Source organism: Balaenoptera borealis (genome assembly GCF_965194805.1).
Source record: "Balaenoptera borealis genome assembly, chromosome: 13".
Lineage (NCBI taxonomy): Eukaryota > Metazoa > Chordata > Mammalia > Artiodactyla > Balaenopteridae > Balaenoptera > Balaenoptera borealis.
In genome coordinates, this window is record NC_138870.1 from 54,026,745 (window position 1) to 54,047,752 (window position 21,008).

Consider the following 21,008-nt stretch of genomic DNA (forward strand, 5'->3'; position numbering starts at 1 on the left):
AAGTGGAATGTAAAATACATAATTTAATTTAGTTTTTATTTTATTTTTAAAAATATATTGAAGTATAGTTAATTTACAGTGTTGTGTTTTTTTAATGTCATTTCTTTTTTTAAAAATTTATTTTATTGACGTATAGTTGATTTACAATGTTGTGTTTATAATTTAATTTTAAAGTCCTGGGTTTTGATAGTGGTGGGTCACCATCCAGAGGACTAACGTGCCTGGAGCTTGGTGGTGTCACCCGATCTCCACCCCCATTTCACGTGTGGGATAAGGGACAGATGCTTCTAGTGCAGAGGGTGGTATTCTGTTGGTATTTGCCAGGCGCTTGAGCTTGCACAGTTGTGGCTTCTATACTAAGAGGCAAGGTCCTGGTTGGTTTTTATCATTCCAACAACTTACAGCATGTAACTGTGTGAAGAAAATGGAAACTGTAACAGTTCTATTTTTGTTCTAGTTAAAAATACCTCAACACAGACAATGGCATCTCAACCCAGTATTTTTTCAAGATCATAGTATTCAGTTCTTTCATGGCTGACCTTATTTATTTCTTTAAATAAACATGGCTGCATCTTTAGCTTTCTATATTTATCAAAATCCATTTGATAAATTAGTACATCAGGGAAGAGCAAATTATTCCAAGTTTTATTCACATGGTTACTGAGAATAAAGTAAGGGAATAAAGGAAGATGTCACAGGGGAATATTTCTATACATTTGAGCTTTTGCTGCTGTGATGGATAGAAAACTGGAAAAGTGAACTGTGAACTGTCCAGTCAATTGTACATTTTGTAGTCCATTTCTACATGCCACAGAGTTGGTGAGGGCTCTGTATAATCACTATTTAAAATATTCATTCGTGTAGATTAAAATCTGGCATAGAAAAGATTTTTAAATATATTTTTCTTATGATAAAAGCAATATATATCTATTATAGAAAATCCATTAAATGTAAAAAAACATAAAAAAAGAAAAGAAAAATGACCCATAATTCCTCCAGGCTAAGATGATATATATAAATATTCTAGGCTTTTAATCATTTTTCTGTGCATAAATTATTTTTAGACAAAATTGGGGTTGTGCCATGTATTTAGTTTTGTATCCTACATTTTTTACTTGATATGAAATCATGGATATTTCTCCATGATACTAAATAAGATGATTTTAATGTCTATATAATATACATATATAAAAACCTGTTTCTATGTAACTTCTAATGTGGTTGAATATTTTTAATGGGGTAAAAATATTTACCTTTTAATTCCTATAATTTTTTCCATGACTTGTTTTTAGTTTTTAATTTGTAAAAAGTTTCTGTGACCAAAATTTTAAAAAACACTGAAGGGAATATAGCTGATATTTTATAATAACTATAAATGGAATATAACCTTTAAAAATTGTGAATCAAAAAAAAAATTGTGAATCACTATGTTGTACACCTGAAACATATAACATTGTACACCAACTATACCTCAATAAGAAATTTTTAAAATAAAAATAATAAAAAATAAAAAAACTTAAGGAAAAATTAGAAATAATTATACTGTCTTTTGAAAAATAGTAAAACCAAGTATTCAAATAATACCAAATGTGTTGGGCTTCCCTGGTGGCGCAGTGGTTAAGAATCCGCCTGTCAATGCAGGGGACATGGGTTTGAGCCCTGGTCTGGGAAGATCCCACATGCCATGGAGCAACTAAGCCTGTGCGCCACAACTACTGAGCCTGTTCTCTAGAGCCTTTGAGCCACAGCTACTGAAGCCCGTGTGCTTAGAGCCTGTGCTCCGCAACAAGAGAAGCCTGCGCACCGCGATGAAGAGTAGACCCTGCTCGCCGCAGCTAGAGAAAGCCTGTGCACAGCAACGAAGACCCAATGCAGCCAAAAATAAATAAATTTATCAAAAAAAAGAAAAAGAAGAAGAGGAGGTGTTCAAGACTTCGGCTTGCCCTGTAACAATGCATTCTGTGATGATTTGATGAACATTAACCTCCTAGCTCAATTCTTCCCTATATAAAGGAAAGGATAGTTTGTCTATCTTGTGTCAAGATAGCACAAACACATTAAATAACCACTGTGTTCTGCCACGATTATTTTGTAGACATATGCCCATGAACCTGACTTTCAAATAAACGGGAAGGGACACCTTTGATTTCCTAGTAGTGTTGAAAAGGAAGACAGGTGGACACACACACACACACACACACACACGAAAAGCCCAAATGCATAGCAAGGTTTTTAACTAGTTCTAGACTATTCATTACATATGAAATTTAGGGGTTTAAGGTGATCTTTCTAATGTGTATACTATTTAACCAGAGTGCTCAAGTAAAAGCTAAAATATTGTGAATTTTAATCTCATCTCTTGCTGTTAATTTCCTCTGTAGTCAGTATAAAATAGTTGACGGGCTGGTAGGAAACCTGAGTCCCAGGGTCAGTTCAGCTGTGATCATGGGCCCATCGCTGAAATTCTCCAAGACTCAGTTTCCCACCTGTGAAGTGGCAGTAATTACAGAGCCTTTAGGTGAAGCTGAGATAACTATGTGAGAAAGTGCCATGAGCATTTTAAAAACCATGGCCCAAGATACATCAAACTATTATTATTATACTCCTATTGTTTAATTTCTCCACGTAGAAGTGCAGCAATTAACTGAAATACCCCCCAATGACACAATAAAACTCTTATCTTTGAGGTTTTTAAAGAGCTTTGAAGATGAAAGTACGCTAAGAGGTTTCTTCATCGGAGATCGGGTCGCAGCTGAATTTATTTTTAAATAATGTAAGAGAGTCGGTGATTGTATTCAAGTGGAGGTATTAAAAATAGCATCTTTTAAAAATTTTTATTATAAAACTTAACATGAGAACGAATTGTATAATGAATTCCCATGTACCCATCAGGAACATTCAACAGTTGTCAATATTTTGCCACCCTTGTTTTATCCATTCCCTTTTCCTTTCTTTTGCTCAAGCAATTCCCAGACATCATATCATCCATACATACTTCAAAATATATTTCTAAAAACTATGCACATAAAAACAATGCCTTCATTGTCACTTAATAACTTTATCCTACAAATATTCCTATAATCATTTAAAAATAATACCATTATAACACTTTTGCAGCTTAAGAGTACTTGGTAAATGTTTTATACTTAGAACATCTCACTAAGGGACATACAGTCAAAATACTATTTTAAAGACATTCAGAACAATTATTTTCTTTGTGTGTCTGCAATACTAAATATCGTTAGTTTCGTTTATCTTAATGTGTTTTCAGTTTGTAGGGGGGTTGCTTTTTCCCCCTTTTGATAAAACTTTGATTTTAATTATGTAAACATTCACACAGTTCCAAAATCCAAACTATATACCAAGATATGTTCACATAGTTGTGATTCTGTCTCCTGTGCCTCCACTGGTTCCCTCCATCCCTCTAGAAGTAACTAATTTTTATTATTTCTTTTTTTGGTTTATCCTTCTGTTGCTTCTTTTAAAAAATATTCTCCAAATAGATAGCATGTGACAAACTGTTCTGCACTATTCTATTGGAATGATTAATGCTGGAGATCATTCCATAGCAATAGGTTGAGATTGTTCTCATTTCTTTTTATGGCTACATAGTATTATTTAGCCCATTGCCCAATTGATGGATACTTGGGTTTTTCCATTTTTTTAATTGTTATAAATAATGGTACAGTCATAACCTTGACCATGAGACATTTTATATTTTCATCAGTGTGTCTTTGAAATTGTTTCTCGCAAGAGGAAATGTATATGTAATTTTGCTAGATATTGCTAGATTATCCTCCCCTAGAGTTGTACCCATTTTGCATTCAAACAACCATATGTGATGTACAGCACAGAGAAATATAGCCGTTATTTTGTAATAACTTTTTTTTTGTGGCCACACCACGCAGCTTGTGGGATCTTAGTTCCCCGACCAGGGATCGAACCCAGGCCCTGGCAGTGAAAGCAGCAAGTTCTAACCACTGGACTGCCAGGGAATTCCCTGTAATAACTTTAAATGGAGTATAATCTATAAAAGTATTGAAACCCTATGCTGCACACCTGAAACTAATATAACATTATAAATCAACTATACTGCAATTTAGAAAAAGAAACAAAGAGGTTTGTATAATTGAAGATGTAATATAATGACAAGAATTAACTGAGTAAAAGGCAAAATACTCTCATGATAAAAAAGAAAAAATAGTCACTGTGATGGTTAATTTTATGCGTCAACTTGACTGGTCTGAGGGATGCCCAGATAGTTGGTAGAACATTATTTCTGAATGTGTCTGTGAGGGTTTCTTTTTTTTTTTTTTTTTAATTTATTTATTTATTTTTGGCTGCGTTGGGTCTTCGTTACTGTGCAGGGGCTTTCTCTAGTTGCGGCGAGCAGGGGCTACTCTTCGTTGAGGTACGCGGGCTTCTTACTGCGGTGGCTTCTCTTGTTGCGGAGCTCGGGCTCTAGGCACTCGGGCTTCAGTAGTTGTGGCTCGCGGGTTCTAGAGCGCATGCTCAGTAGTTGTGGCTCACGGGCTTAGTTGCTACACAGCATGTGGGATCTTCCCGGACCAGGGCTCGAACCCGTTTCCCCTGCATTGGCAGGCGGATTCTTAACCACTGCGCCACCAGGGAAGCCCTCTGTGAGGGTTTCTGGAGCAGATTAGTATTTGAGTTAGTACACTGAGTAAAGAAGACCCCCTCACCAGTGTGGGTAGACATTATCTAATCCGTTGAGGGCACAAATAGGGCAGAAGGGTCAATTAGCTCTCTCGGCTTGAGTGGGGATGTTTATCTTCTCCTGCCTTCAAACATCGGCACTCCTGGTTCTTGAGCCATCCGATTCAGACTGGGACTTACATACATTATTGGCTATCCTGGTTCAGAGACCATCAAGCTTGGACAGGGACTATACCACTGGCTTTCCTAAGCCTCTGGCTGGCAGACCAGATCATGGGACTTCTCAACCTCCGTAACCTTGTGAGCCAATTCTTCATAATAAATCTCTTTTTATATACCTAAAAAACCAAAAAACCAAACCAAAACAAGAAAACAATCATGTGAGAATGCCTGTTTCCCTGCAACCTCAGTAACAAAGTTGTCTAACTTTTTTGGATTTTTGCCCATTTGATAGAAAAGATGTTGTATCTTGCAGTAGTTTTAGTTTGCTTTTTTTCCCTTTCCAGTTTTATTAAGATATGATTGACACACCGCATTGTATATGTTTAAGGTCTACAGCATAATGATTTGACTTACACGTATCATGAAATTATTACCACAGTAAGTTTAGTGAACATCCACCATCTCACATAGATACAAAATTAAAGAAATAGAAAAAAATGTTTTTCCTTGTGATGAGAACTCTTAGGATTTATGCTCTTAACTGTCACATATAACATACAGCAGTGTTAATTTTATTTATCGTCTACATTATATCCCTAGTACTTGTCTCATAACTGGAAACTTGTACCGTTTGATTGCCTTCAGCCCATTCCCCTTCCCCCACCCCCATTTTGCATTTTTATTGTGAGGTTGCACATTTTTTTTTGTAGGTTTAAGGGCTATTTTCCTTTGTTTTTCTGTGAACTATCTGAACTTATCTTTTGCCTATTTTTCTGTTGGGTTACTGCTCTTCTTGATGTTTAGGAACATTTTTTGGATTATGCTGTTTGTTACAAAATTTACATTATTTTTGCCTGGTTTGTTAATTACCTTTCCCCTTATTTAAAAAATTAGGGCATAATTTATATACAGCCCAACTCACCCTTTTTAGAGCACCATTCGAAGAGTTTTGACAAATGTATACAATTGTGTAACCCACCATGACCACAATCAAGATTTAGAATAGTTCCTGTCATTTATCTTTGACTCTACCCATTGTATTCTATTTTGCCATGATTTTGTACTTTTTTTTTAGCTGCTACAACCATAACTTAATGTAAACAGTTTCTTTCAACAAATATCTCATTATTCTTTTCTGGGTTTTAAACAAACATTACATAGCCTGAATGTACATTCTACCTGGTAAGGACACATATAACTAATAAAGTGCTTTTTTTTTTTTTTTTTCTGTTAAAGCTGTTAAAGCAAAGCTGAATAGGGTTGCTCTTTTTTATTTGAGGGGTTGGTTGTGGTACAAGCAGTGGTGTTGCAGGAAAGGGGGACCCCTTCCAGGGCCTGAGAGTGGGAAATGAATTGTCCGAGGAGACACATGTGCTGACAAAGCAAGAGACTTTATTGGGAAGGGGCGCCAGGGTGGAGAGCAAAAGGGTAAGGGAACCCAGCAGGACTGCTCTGTCACGTGGCTCCCAGTCTCCGGCTTTATGGTGATGGGGTTAGTTTCCGGCTTGTCTCTGGCCAGTGACTCTGACTCAGGGTCCTTCCTGGTGGCGCACGCATTGCTCAGCCAAGATGGATTTCAGCAAGAAGGATTCTGCGAGGTTGGTAGGACATATGGACTGGAGTCTCCTCTCTTCTTTTGACCTTTCCAGAATTCTTCCGGTTGGTGGTAGCTTGTTCTGCATTCCTTACCAGGACCTCCTGTTTAAGATAACTCATGCAAGTGGTTACTATCGGGCCTGGCCGGGGTGGACGGTTTCGGTCAGTGGTTCCCCCAATAGTAGGTTGAAGGTGCAAAAAGGAATATGGCAGCCTTTAAAGGACTTTTGGTAGTTTTGCTATTTCCAATGTGCTACTGAGGGGCGTCAGGACACAACACCCCAAAATACTAAAGATCCTTTTGAGTGGAAAGCAACTGAGAAACAGCCAACTCCAGAAAAGCTCTAAAACCAGAGTATAAATTTCCCTTTTGTAAAGGAAATTTCCATTTTTATAAAGGAGATTTCCATTTGTAAAGGTGTCTTCCTCTCCTGTAGGCAGAGAATGGCCAGAGACTCTTATCATATGAGAGGACTTAAGTCTGCTTAACTAATCCTACTAAACAACCCTTATTTACCTGGTGCCCTTCCTACAACCTCCCCTCCTCCTTTGCCGTAGTCCAAAACCCCCTTCACACTGATAGAAAGATATTTAAACCCTGGGTCTATCTGCCCCTTTGGGCTTTCCATCGTTTTCTGGGAAGCTCCCTCATGCCTATGTAACAAATCCTTTTCTCTAAATGTGTCTTTTGTCAGTTTAATTTGTAGGGCCCTAGAACCTGGACCTAAGAGGATAAAGGAAAAATTATCTTCCTCCCCCTGTGACCTCCCCAGGTAAAATGTACATTCAGGCTGTATAATGGTCATTTAAAATCCAGAAGAGAAACATGAGATATTTGTTGAAAGAAACCGTTGACATTAAATCATGGTTGTAGTAGGTTTTTAAAAAAAAGGACAAAATCATGGTAAAATAGAATACAATAGGCAGAGTCAAAGATACGTGATGGGAACTGTCCTAAATCTTGATTATGGTCATGGTGGGTTACACAGTTGTATACAATTGTCAAAACTCATTGAACTGCATTATCACTTGCATTTTTTGAGTTTAGCGGGAGATTGAATTTTGCTAGGTTGTTTTTGACAGCAGCAGTCAGTGATACAAAGTTCAAGGATTTGCAGTCATGTCTCACAATGCAAAACCAGCACTCATCCTCTATGCACTGTGAGAGTCCCTCAGAAAACCACAGGAAGTTTCACAAGAGATGGTCAAGCTTGTTTGTTCTTCTCTGGTTGGTGTTACAACACAAGCCCCCGACCCTGCCTCCCAACACCCTCCTTCATGTCAAACCCGGGCTGGTAGTTCCCAAATGCCTGGCAGATAAAGTCTTAACTCCTTGGCTTATATTTCTTTCTTTTTTTTTTTTAAAATTAATTTATTTATTTTATTTATTTTTGGCTGTTTTGGGTCTTCGTTTCTGTGCGAAGGCTTTCTCTAGTTGCGGCAAGCGGGGGCCACTCTTCATCGCGGTGCGTGGGCCTCTCACTCTCGCAGCCTGTCTTGTCGCAGAGCACAAGCTCCAGACACGCAGGCTCGGTAGTTGTGGCTCATGGGCCCAATTGCTCCGCGGCATGTGGGATCTTCCCAGACCAGGGCTCGAACCTGTGTCCCCTGCATTGGCAGGCAGATTCTCAACCACTGCGCCACCAGGGAGGCCCCTTGGCTTATATTTCTACACCATGGCCCCTCATCTCTCTTGTCAACTTTTCTTCTCATCTTCAAGTGTTTGAATCAGCCATTTAATAGGCTGTGCTTAGGTTTTTGCTGGTGACCTTTCCTCTCGTCCCTGAACTTCCTACTCTCTTCTCCACTTGTCTCTCTGCTTTATGTCTCACCAAATCTCTTCACATTTTCTGATCTTTGGGTTATATTTTGACACATCTTCGTAGATGGCCTTGGCACAGTCTGTCTGTCACCATTATGTAATGGTTCCCTTGGGTATGTTTTTCTCACCAACTGAAGTATGAACTTTCGGAGGGCAGGGAACCTACCTTACACTTCTTTTATACTTTACCTGGTTTCTCTGGTGCTGTGCACATAGTGAGGTCTGAAATGGTACTTAATGTAACAAAAGAATGGAGGTTACAGAGCACCAGAGGAGAGCAGGGGAGAGCTTTAATTCTCCTCCAGAAATCTAGCCCCATCAGCAATTTGTCTCCTTTTTATTTTTTTAATGTAACTTTTTTTTTAAAATTCATTTAATTTATTTTATTTTTTTGGCTGGGTTGGGTCTTCATTGCTGCATGGGCTTTCTCTGGTTGCGGGGAGCAGGGGCTACTCTTTGTTGCGGTGCGTGGGCTTCTCATTGCAGTGGCCTCTCTTGTTGCAGAGCATGGGCTTCAGTAGTTGTGGCTCACGGGCTCTAGAGCGCAGGCTCAGTAGTTGTGGCTTATGGGCTTAGTTGCTCCGTGGCATGTGGGATCTTCCCCCACCAGGGCTTGAACCCGTGACCCCTGCATTGGCAGGCGGATTCTTAACCACCGCACCACCAGGGAAGCCCTCTTCTCTTCTTTTATGTGGACAATTTATGTAGCCCAGTTTATGCTGCCCCTAAGGCCTCCTCCATAGAAATTCTGAAGCCACCATTAATCTTTCCTGGACGAAAAAAAAAAAAAAAGCATTAATATTTAGCTAAAGCAGTTGTCTTAAGACACAGATTTCAAAGTCAGACATTTTGGGCTCTGGGTATAGGTACTATTTACTGAAAAACAGTCATCAGATCTCTGCCTTGTGTTTGTGATAAATGTTCCACAGTCAACTAGTGTTGAGGAGAATTTTCCTCTACCCTTCAAAGGTTCTTTTGGCTGGTCTAATAATCAGATTGACATCAGACAGATTAACAGGAGAAAAGCAAATTTAATTTCATATGTATGGGAAGTTCGAAGATAGAAGGCTAAAATGAGGTGTATATGCCATCCTGTGCTAAGGAATGGGAAAGGGGCCTGGGTCTTCACAGGAGAGGAGGGCAGTTCACAGGACAAGAAGGAGAGCAGATGTTTGGTAATCAGATGTTTGCCCTGCCTTGCAGATAGGTCACGCAGATAAATTTCTCTCTGGTAATAATTATCATTCTGGGAAGGACCCCCAATTTAAATTCTTCTAGCTAGTTAAGGCAGAGGCAGACGTTTCTCTTGAGCCCGCAGGGTTTTGACTGCCTTTAGCTCAAAATAATCCACATGCCAAAGTGGCACATTTTGGGGAAGCTTGTTCTGAACCCCTTCACCACAGAGCTCTCCCAATTCTCCATTCTTCCCTCCACCTCCCAGCCCCTTGAGATTAGTTAAATTTTAAGCAAAAATTGCAGAAAATGTCCTTTTATTCTTCACAGGTTATAAAATGAACATGTCTGTGGAGAGAACATCCCTTGACAAGTAGGCTCAGCAATAGATAGTGACTCCTTTTTTTAAAATCTCCCGGTCACAGCTCTGCTTTTAGAGGCCCCTGCAAGAGACGATGCCCGTGTGAATGGGCCGTAATAATGGTGACTATTCCATGGCCGAATGAGTGCAGGTTCTCCCTACCTGTATTCAAAATAAAAGATCTGGAGCTAAAAGCCCTTGGCAGAAGTGTCGGGGTAGGGTGGGGATTTAAATTAGTTGGAAAGACTGGTCAAAATAAATATTGGAAACTTCAAAGTCCCAGCCAATTGAATACGAATAATCATTTCTCTCATTTAAAAACTTCAGATAGCAAATATTTTTCACACAAGTACACTCTATTATAATGCATTTCAAATCAATTCACTGCAAATCATTCTGGCTGGCAGAAACCTGGTTTTTCTCTGAGGCAGTCTGACTAGATTGGTCAAGTCCCAAAGGCAATGTAGTACAGTGGTAAGGAGGGCAAACGTAGGAGCTAAGACTGTTTCATCCAGGGTAGCTCTTAGAGTTACTCCATGCTTCTTCTTCATCAGGGTATAACGATGGGGCTTTGGGGGATTAAATGAGTTAATACAGACCAAGTACTCAGAATAGTGCCTGGCACATAGTAAAAGTTGAATAAATGTTCAGTGAATTTTATTTATTTATTTTTAATTGAAGTAGAGTTGATTTACAATGTTTAGTTTCAGGTGTACAGAAAAGTGATTGATATACATATATAATTTTTCAGATTCTTTTCCATTGTAGATTATTATAAGATATTGCATATAGTTTCCTGTGCTATACATAGGTCCTTGTTGTTTATCTATATTTATTTTTGCCTTGTCTGAGTGATCCTCTATGGTAATAATATCTTAGGAATTAAAAAACAAGATACCAGTCGCTTCAGTTTTTTTCCTATAGGATTTCTTTCACTGAATGTGACTAAACTAGTACTTTAATGAAGGCAAACAAAGTATGTTTACTCAGTAAAATTCCCAACTATTTGAGGAACAACTCACCTAATTAAGTTTTAGTTTCAAACGCCCTTTGGAAGTCCTGTATCTTTGCCAAAATGATTCAAAATGATGTTTTTAATGTTTCGTTTTGGGTTTGGGGTTTTTTTTGCTCATTTGAGGGCAACTAGAGTTTTCATTCTAGAATCTTCATTCACCATGTATAGGTCCATCTTTTTAGCTTGGCTTATAAAAATTCTCAACTGACCCATATGTAGTTAATGGTAAGTGGAAAATACCAATGAACGTCTTAGACCCCCGTGGTGGTTTTGTGTGGTGTTGGGTTTTTACAGTTTATGAAGCTATAGCAAACAAAATTTTATTTTTGCTATATTTGGTTTTTCAGTCTTAAACTGATTTTTACTCTGGGGTATTTTTGCTTGTTTTCTGTTGAGATTTGCGTGAGAAAAGAAACGCTTAGGCATTGAAGTGCTAAATGTTTTTTCTCCTGTCTTCATAATTTTCTCTTACCACCATCGCAAACCCCCAGAGTGCCTAAACCAAGATCATATTAGATTTTTATCCATCTGGGCCTTATTGAAACTATTCTAGTAGTTATTGTCTTTTTCAAATAAAATATTTTTCACAAAATAGTGAGAGTCTTCAGATGTTTCAGGTCTGAGACCCCCTCCTCTCATTCTATAATCCATGGATGAAGTTCCTTGTAGTGTTAAAATGTAATTGTTTAAAAAGTTGCAGTTACTATCTTTTAGTTTCCTTTTGATTTTAAAATTAAGAAATATTCCAGGCATACAAAAAATACAGAAAATACCATAAAAAATCTCTTTTCAATACCTATATAAAATATTTATTAACATTTTAACATATTTGCTTTGCTCTTTTCCTTTTTAAAGAAATAAAATGCCACAGCTACAGTTAGAGATTGCTCCCCGATCTTCTTCTGAAGGGAAGCCTTCTCATCTGTCTTTTGTTTATCTTTTAATGGAGACAAGTAATTATCACTTGAGAGTTCGTGTTAATGTCAAGGGCTTTGAGGGTCTGAGAAAGAAGGTAACATGATAAAGTATCATAATGATAAAGGACTTTTTCATCAGCTATGTGCTTTCCCTTGGCCAGTTCTTATCAGAGTAATGAGGAAATGCAGAAGGCCAAGATGAAATCTACTTGGACACAGACACCAAACTATGGGGTTAATTTGGGAATAATCAAGCCAGGTAGTATCCTTTGTGTAAAATATTTTGGCTCATTCTAGTAGGTCCTAGTTAGGTTGGATTGGCAAATCTAGCGATGGGAAAGACCATTTGTTTTTTCCTTCATCTTGTCCTATACACCTGGGTAACCTCCAGGTTCATAGGTAGTGTATCATTTTCTTGTGTACTGGGGATGTGTCCAAACATGGAACTATTATCCTTACCTGTAATCATATTAGCTAACGTTAATTGAGTTGTTTTTATGTGCCAGGCACAGTGTATTATGAGCCTCATTTTATTTATTCCCTGTAAGAACTCTTCAAGATAAGTACTATTATCCCCCATTTTCCAGATATGGAATGGAAGGTAACCAAGTTAGACAATATGCTGTTGGTTACACCATCTTGGCCTGCATTTCAACATAGGCAGTCTGATTTCCAAGCCCATATAGTTAACCACCAAACACACAGCCTTCCAGTTATTATATTGTTTATTTCTGTTGTCATGAACAAAATGGATGTAATAAGAGTGATAGTTGATGACACAGTCCCTGTTTGTGTTGAGAAGGAAGAGTTACTGATTGTACTAGTGTAGCTACCCTGGTGCATATCCTCTAAGTATCAGCCCTGAAGTGATGAACTGCCATCATCTTTAAGTCTGAGCATCATAGAATTTTTGAGAGAAATTTTAGCATGTCTCGTTTCCTTTTTTAAAGCCATTTTATTTTTTAAAATTTTATTATTATTATTATTTTAGGCCACGCCATGCAGCATGCAGGATCTTAGTTCCCCAACCAGGGATTGAAACCGTGTCCCTGCACTGGGAGCACGGAGTCTTAACCACTGGACCACCAGGGAAGTCCATAAAGCCATTTTAAAGACCAATCCCTTTGGATGGGTTCTGCTTGTTTCAATGTGAGAGAATGACCTTTCTAAATTATTTTCAGGGGAACAATTTATCATTTTGAAAATCTTACTTCTGATTCTCTCTGTGTCTCTATTGATTCTATCCAATGTCAAAGAGAACAGAACTTGGCAGAAACATGATGAGAGGGACTTTCCAGCAGGAAAAAAAAAAAAAATGATATGATGGGACTATCTCAAGATAATAATATGGGCTGACTCAACTGGCTTAAACAGTTTTAAAAAATATATTATCTCACATAACAAGGAGTCCTAATTGGGGCATCTTCAAAGTTGGTAAATTCAAAGACCCATGCCAGTTCTTTGCATCATTCTGCTTTGCCATCTTTAGCCTCTCAGTTTTGTCTACAAAATGGCTACAGAATTCTCGGGAACCACATTTAGGGATGACAAGATCCAGTGGAAGAGAGCCTTATTTGGTGAGTCTCTTCTCAAGGTGAGGAAAATTTTCCCAAAAGCCACCCAGCTGACGTTCCCTCAGGTCTCAAAGTCTCAATGGCCAGGTCTGTAGGAGACCTGCTCACACATAAAGGGATCCCTGGCAAGGGCCATGGGACACCACAACTGACTGAAAATCAGGCTTTCCTCCCAAGCTGGGATTGGATCACCTTCCCTGGGAGGGGAGGATTCCTGAACTAAAGTCCTTGTTTGGTTAACAAGGAAGTGAGTAGTGGATATTGAGTATGTAACAAGGTCTAATATTTAGGGCAAGAAAGACTAATATTTGCTTGGCCTTATTTTTGTGCCAAGGGCTTTACATGGATTCTCTTGTTTAATCCTTTAAGTAAACTAAAGGAGCTAAAACAGGGACATTGTTATTTCCATTTTACTCATGATGAACCTGAGGCAGAGAAGCTAATTAAATTATTAAAGATCACACAAGAGTAAGTGACAGTGTTATTCAAATTCAGGTCTGCCTAACCTCTGAGGCCACGCTTCTTCCATAGGACAAAGGTATCAAAGCAACAGTTGTCTGTCAATGTGACCTTTATTATAAATCTCCCGGATAAATTACCTCAGTTTTTAGCATAACTTAAGAATATTACCTACAATTATGGTTACACAAATGTAGTCATAGCGTACATGCTGTTTCATGACCTGTTTTAAAAAATACTTGCTAATCTCATGAGTGAAAAATGTACCTTGTTGTTTTCATTTGCTTGAGTTTTCATAAGCCTTAACAGTTTATTTTCTGCCCAGCAACCAAAGGATTCCTTTAAAAAGGTAAGTCAAATCATGTCATTCCTCTGCTCAAAACCTCCAGTGGTTTCTCATCTCAGAGTGAAAAGCAAAATCAAAGTCCCTATAATTGTTTTCAAGGTACTATAGGAACAGTAACCTTTCTGTCCCTGTAACCTTTTGTATCGCAATTCCTATAACTCTTCCACTCACCCACGTCAGACACACTGACTTCTCTGCTCTTATTCAAACATGCCAATGCACTCCTGCCTCAGGGCCTTTGCACTCGCTGTTCTCTGCCTGAAATATTTTCCCCAAGGATATCTGCATGGCTAGCTCCCTTACCTCCTACATCTTTGCTGAAAAGTGACCTTTTTGGCGAGAGTGTCAATAACCAGTCTATTTAAAACATTCTTCATCTTTCTTCCATAATTTTTATGTGAGAGTACTTATTACCTTCTAACATATACTTTCCTTATTCATTTTGCCTAGCTCCCTCTAACCTTCACTAAAATACATGCTCTCCTAAAACAAAGATTTTTGTCTCTTTTGTCCAGTGATATATCCTGTGCTGAAATTAGTGTTTGGCAGATAGCATGTGCTCAATAAATATTTGTTGACTGAATGAATGTTTTAATTTATAAGTGACTGATAAGGTATTTCTATTTCTCCTTTTTTTAATAGTTTTTATTTACTTTAAAAAATATTTATTTATTTGGTTGCACTGGGTCTTAGTTGCAGCAGGCAGGCCCCTTAGCTGTGGCATGCAAACTCTTAGTTGTGGCATGCATGTGGGATCTAATTCCCCGACCAGGGATCAAACCCGGTCCCCCTGCATTGGGAGCACAGAGTCTCAACCACTGCACCACCAGGGAAGTCCCTATTTTTCCTTTTATAAACTGATTGTCATGTCCCTTGCTTATTTTTTCATTAGGTGTCGAAATTCTAATTGATTTATATGAGCTCTTTGTATTTTAAGGATACAGTTATGCACAAAATATTTCCCCCAGTTTTTCCCTGTCTTTTGTCATTATGTGTGTTAAAATATTAAAAATTTTACATAGTCAAACCTAGAAGTCTTTTCCTCTGTGATCTTGTGTTTTATTAGGACAAGTTGACAAAAGAAAAATTTTACCTCTAAATATATTTAGTCAAAGGGTGAGCTGTGTCTAAATTTTTTTTCTACATTTATTATATTGATATTTGAGTTTCTACTATTTGTGGATATATAGTACTTAAGGAATCTGATTTAAACTTCGTGATTTATAATCACATTTATAGGATTATTTTTCTCCTGGGTGGTTTATTTGGTGAGCAAAAAGGGTTAAAACTGTTACTAAAGCCTCTTCTTACAAATTCTTACAAATTCTCCTGTGTATTTGACAGTAAGTCCATTCACCTGAACTTGGTTGCACACATTTTAGTTATTCCATCCCCTTCCCTGAATTTTAAATGTTAAAAATGCTTAATGTGACATTTTGAATTTTTACAGACAAATTTTACAGACAAATACTAATTTCATGAACCAAATTTTAAATTCATAATATTTTTTTATCAAGAATACTACCAGGGGAACTGCCTGGCCGTCCAGTGGTTAGGACTCCACGCTCTCACTGCCTAGGGACCAGATTCAATCCCTGGTCAGGGAACTAAGACCCCACAAGACACGTGGTGTGGCCGGAAAAAAAAAAAAAGGTACTAAAGTTTGCCCAAGTGTTTAAAAAAAAATACTATCAGAAAAATATAGATATATGATTACTATGCTGATTTAGGAAACAGAATGCCAATTCTTCCTTCCTTTATTTATTGCTTTTTGTTGTTTAAAAGCAGTGCTTCTACTTAATTATTCAATTATGCCTTTTTGTTACACCTGATTCTAATGGTGTGCTGACAGGTATAAAAATTAATTCTGTCCTTTGGAACTTAAAAACAATACCAGGAAAAAAATCCTATTTATGGTATGGTGGATCACAAAGCACTTTAATGTATTTCTTCTTTTAATATGTTTCTTCACAGCATTCAGAAACTGCGTAAAATGATTTGTTCTGTGTGGGGTTATTTCCTTCTTTCCACTCACAATAAAACAAGTTATTTAAATTCTTTAACATATACATGACTCTTAAATTGGAGTATTTAATGAGGATTATGTTAATGAAATAATGGAAACCAAATGACAAAAATCTATTATAAAGTAAGTATATCATCTCATTCCCTTACATTAGGTTATGTGTATGGCATACATAGGGATCAGCTTAGACTGGGCGAAACAATATAGAATTAGAATTCCTGGTTTCTAATTATTCAGTAGCTGTGCGGCTGGGAAGGCGTTAATGTTGCAGGATCTTTAAAATGGGCTGTAACTCCAAGGCCTGCCTCCTGGGGTTGCTGTGAATCCCTTGGGTTAATAGACAGCTTTGCAAACTGGACGTGAGTAAGCCTGAAGGAAGATAGAGCAGGTATGCCAGCCTTCTTTCTGCCTGAAATAGGATGACTCAAGAGCCAATTCTCTCCTTCTTGTCATCTCTGGGCCAGCTCTCCCTCCCAGCTAGTCCACAAGCGACCATGGCTGACACGGACCAAGCAGAGGACCTAGAAGGGTATCTGAAGCTCTTCAGATCAGAATGATCCCAGCCCTGCCACCTTACAGCTCCCTTCCTTTCTTTAAGCCTCAGCTGCTCTAGGTGTAAAATGAGCATAAAATAGTCCTAACTACCTTATAGAGTTGTTTTGAGGACTAAAGGAGATAATGCGAGAAAGTTTAGCTATAATGGCTGAAAAATTTGTTTTCTAACCCGTCTCTTCCCCTCCTAAGAAACCTCTCCTAAAGCCGGCTTACTATATAGCAGGGCTGAAACTTCAAAACAGCCTTTCGGTCAGTATCTCTGCAAGGAAATTAGTATGATTTAAATCAATTCAATAACCCCAAGGTGTAAATGACTAACATCCACAGGTGGCTTGGAGGAAAAATTTGCATTTTAAAAGAGGATTAGCTGACAGGATTCAGAAAATAGGGATTTTTTTTTTTTTTTTTTTTTTTGAGGAGGGTGAATGGAGTTCCCTGAACCCTTCACCCCAACGCTGAAATCATGCCTTGTAGGTTTAAAGCGGATTGTGGAAGGGGACATTTAAAAAGCACGTTTAATTAATAAGTACTCGAACTGCAGAACTACTTCACCCCCCCTTCGCACCAAGTGGCCTCAAAGATCATAATGACCTTGGCGGTCCTTATCTGGGAATGAGCCCTCACTAGAAAGAAGGGCGAGAGGGAAAGACCGAAGCTCAACTGAATTTCCGGAAAGGATGTTTTCATTTGAATAAACTCAACCCAGTCGTTACCTCCCCATTCGTCTCAGCTAACTTTTAACCCTCCTGGAGGGCCGAGTTGCCGGAGTGCAGGACGGGGCGAAACGGCTGCAGGACGCCTGAGGGTCTTGCGGGGGTGGGGGGTTGTCCCTCGGCCGGGCAATCTCCACTGCCACCAGCTGGACCCCGGGAGGGGGCGAGCAGTGCGGGGACAGCGGAGAAATTTCCCTGCTCTGCTTGGGCCCTCCCCCAAACCCGAGCTAGCCGGGCGTGGGGCGGGTGGACTGATCTCAGAGGAATTGGCAGGATCCGGGAGGCTGGGGAAGCGACCGGGAGCACAGACGCAGCCATCGTGGCGGGGCTCCCGGGGTTCCCTATATACTGCTAGGGAAAAGCAGCACGCCTGGAACAAGCCGGCTGCGCCGCCCCCACCTGCGGCCGCGCGGGGAGCGTCCCGGGCCTTTCGGGGCGGGGCCCCAGGGGCGGGGTCGCAGGGAGCTTCAGGGCCCCAGCCGCGCCCAGAATCGGGCCGGGAAGCCGGGAGGCGGCAGGAGGGGCCCGGACGGCCGAATTGAGCGGCGGGCGCAGCTGCAGCAGGACGGCCCGCCGGCGGCTCGGGGCCGCGCGCCGGGAACCTCGCGGGGCGGGCGGGCGCGGCACCCCCTGCCTGGCCGCCAGCTCCCCGGGGAGGCGGCCCGCGCGCGACGGGACCAGCAGCATGAGCAGCGGCTACAGCAGCCTGGAGGAGGACGCCGAGGACTTCTTCTTCACCGCCAGGACCTCCTTCTTCAGGAGAGCGCCCCAGGGCAAGCCCCGCGCCGGCCAGCAAGTGAGTGGCGTGCCCGGTAGGCGCTGTAGCCGGCGCTCGGTCGCTCCTGGGGAGTCCCGGCGCGGCGGGACCCCCAAGTCTACGGGTCTCCGCGGGGCGCGCGGGGGATGCTCGCGAGGAAGGAGGAGGAGGAGGAGGCCTCCGAGAAGGGGTTTCTGTCTTTCCGGATGCCGGGGTAGTGCCTTGAGCTTGTGCGTGCGGGCGTGCGCGGGGCGCCCTGGGGAGGGAAGCCGGAGGGAGGGCGGGGAGGCGGAGGTCCCGCTCCCGCCTGCCGCGCCAGATGGCCTCTGTTGCTCTGCCTCCGGCGGCCGGCGGCTGGGGGGCAGTTCTGAGAGCCAGGAGGTGCCCGCCGGCCACTCCCCGCTTTTCCCCTGCGCCTGGGGACGTCCTTCGCCCCCTCGCGGGCCTCACGCCGGCCCCCACTATTAGTCCGTTCCCTGGCCTGTGGCCCCTGGAGTGGCTTGGGGGCCGTGTAACAGCCAGGAGTGGACGTGGGGACCTGGCCTCCCCTACCTTCCCGGTCCAGGCGCCTCTCGTGGCGGGATCGGTGGGGGAGCGCTGAGAGGAACGCCTGGCCTGACCAGAGCAGGCGTTCATTAAATCTTGGTAGCGGGAGTCAAGGTTGTGCGTTTCCAGTAAAGTCAATTGTATAGGTGCCTCGAATGTTTTGCAAACAAGTTCCGGTGCTAGGTAGGACCGGCCGGCGAGAGCTGAGCCTTCGGCCGGTTTCTTCCTTTTTTGGAGGAAGCGTGCCGTGGGAAGCATGATTTGGGAGAAGATGGGAAGAGTACTTGGGCCGGTTTCACCGACCGTGACAGTGTCTTTCAGGGAGGTTACCCCGAAACAGGACACTTGGGCAGACTTCGAAGTCGGGCGCTTGAACCCCGCGGCCTCCTGGCCCTGGGAGCCACACCAAGGAAGCCCTGCCAACCCAGACGTGCTCGTTATCAGATGAGAGAAGGCTGGACCGGAACAAATTGGTTGCTCTTAAAAAACAGTAGGCGCGCTCCAGACATCGCCATCAGACTTATTAGTTCTGGAGACTAGAAGCAAGGAAAATCGTTCAGGCCGGGTGATGCCTTCTGGGAGGGGTGAGGACGGAGTAATGTGTCAGGGTTTCCTTGCCAGACTTTTTAAGTTTATTTAACCACTTTATGAGGTCAAATTTCTTGTTACGATTCGGAAGTTTTTTGAACCTCTCAACTTCCAAACCAGAAGTAGGGGGGAGAGGGGAGAGGGAAGGGCAAGAGTGAAGTCGGGTACCCTTATTCAGTAGCAGGTAGCCCAAGTGAAGTTCTGGTTCAGTAGGTCTCCGTTCTTTATTGTTTCTAAACCTTAAGGCCATACTATTTACCAGTCACTTTAACCTGAGGCTGCTGTAACGAATGCCGCAAGCTAGGTGACTTCAACAAGTATGTGTTTCTGACAGTTCTAGAGGCTAGAAGTCTGAGATCTGGGTGCCAGCATGTCGGGTTCTGATGAGGGCCCCTTCCTGGCTTGCAGACAGCCGACTTCTGGCAGTGTCCTCACCCGGAGAAAGGGCTGCCTCTTTCCCGCTTAAGAGGACACTCACCCCATTGTGTGGGGGGCACCCTCAAGACCTGGTTACCTCCCAAAGGCCCTGCATCCCAAATCCTGTCACATTAGGGCTTCATCATGTGAACTGGGCAGGGGTGGGGCAAAACATTCAGCCCATAGCAAGTGAAATCTTATTTTTAGTGGAGTGTATTTTAAGGACATGAATTTGCTGTGAGGTTTCGAAGTCAGAAATACCCACCCTCCAGTCATTCGTAGAAGGATTGCATTTCCTTGTGCTTTTTTCACTTTGCTTTTCTCTTTCTTTCTTGACTTCCCCTTTCTTTCCTTTCTCTACTTTCTTGCTGTCACCATTTGACACTTGGAATAGAGATTGTCAGAGATGGTTGTGGTAGTTTGAAGTCTATTCCGGAGGTGACTAGTATCTCCAAAAAACTAGCTGGTCTTGAATTCTCCAGGTGTGAGATGCTCCTTGACAAGGACCAAAGTATCCGTGTTGAACTTGTATGAAAATGCTTTAGTGCTTTAAAAGTAAAAATATTTTTTTCTGGGTTTATACACACACAGTGTTTCTATGTTATACTCATTAACTTACGTAATATTCATCTAGTATCTATATATTATACTCATTTAATGTTACTTATTTAGCGTTTAGAATTGGTCTGACATCAATATGTATTTCGAAGATTGTGCTGAAAATCAGGACAGTAAGACCTAGACCTTTGCTTAAAGAGCTTCAAAGTATATTCTGAAACTTTATTGCCTGTGTATTTCCCCTTCTAACATAACACATACAGGGTGCTGAGTTAGAGGACTTATTTGCCAGTTACAGAAGGTGTTCTAATTGAATTTTTGTGGGCATTTGGGTTTATTTAAAGAGTGAATCTGTTAAATTCCTGATAAGATTTGTGAGTTAAGGAAGTAAAACATCATAAATTTAAAGCAAGGCACTCTTAATACAGAATATTTCTTTTACCGAAGGTTAGATAAGCCTTTTTTCATTTTTTACGCTGGTGATTGTAAGAATTAGGTAGGCACTTCTGACATATGGTGTAGAAGTGAAGTTTATCTTTTCTTCAGAGAGGTGGAAAGAGAAATGTTGTCAGAAGGATCTATTATTGATAATAGTGAGTTTTTTGGTGCTATACCACCTGGTGGAAAAGCCAGGAAAATATGGTTTCTAGAACTCTTGAAAATATCCAGGGAAAGCAAATTGTTTGTGGTAAAAGCAGGATGGGGAGAAAGGGGGAAGGAGGTTGAGAAATTTCTTTCTTCTCTTG

General features: G+C 41.0%; 1 protein-coding gene across 1 annotated transcript in view; it reads left to right on the forward strand.

Annotated features, from left to right (window-relative positions):
* The first annotated feature begins 17,756 nt into the window (after window positions 1-17,756).
* The window catches only part of RASSF3 (Ras association domain family member 3), an 81,078-nt gene continuing 77,826 nt past the window's right edge, over window positions 17,757-21,008 (forward strand). The window contains exon 1 of the mRNA XM_082351305.1: window positions 17,757-18,192. Coding sequence (XP_082207431.1) covers window positions 18,082-18,192 — 111 coding nt within the window. The 5' untranslated portion in view covers window positions 17,757-18,081. The remainder of the gene's footprint in view (window positions 18,193-21,008) is intronic.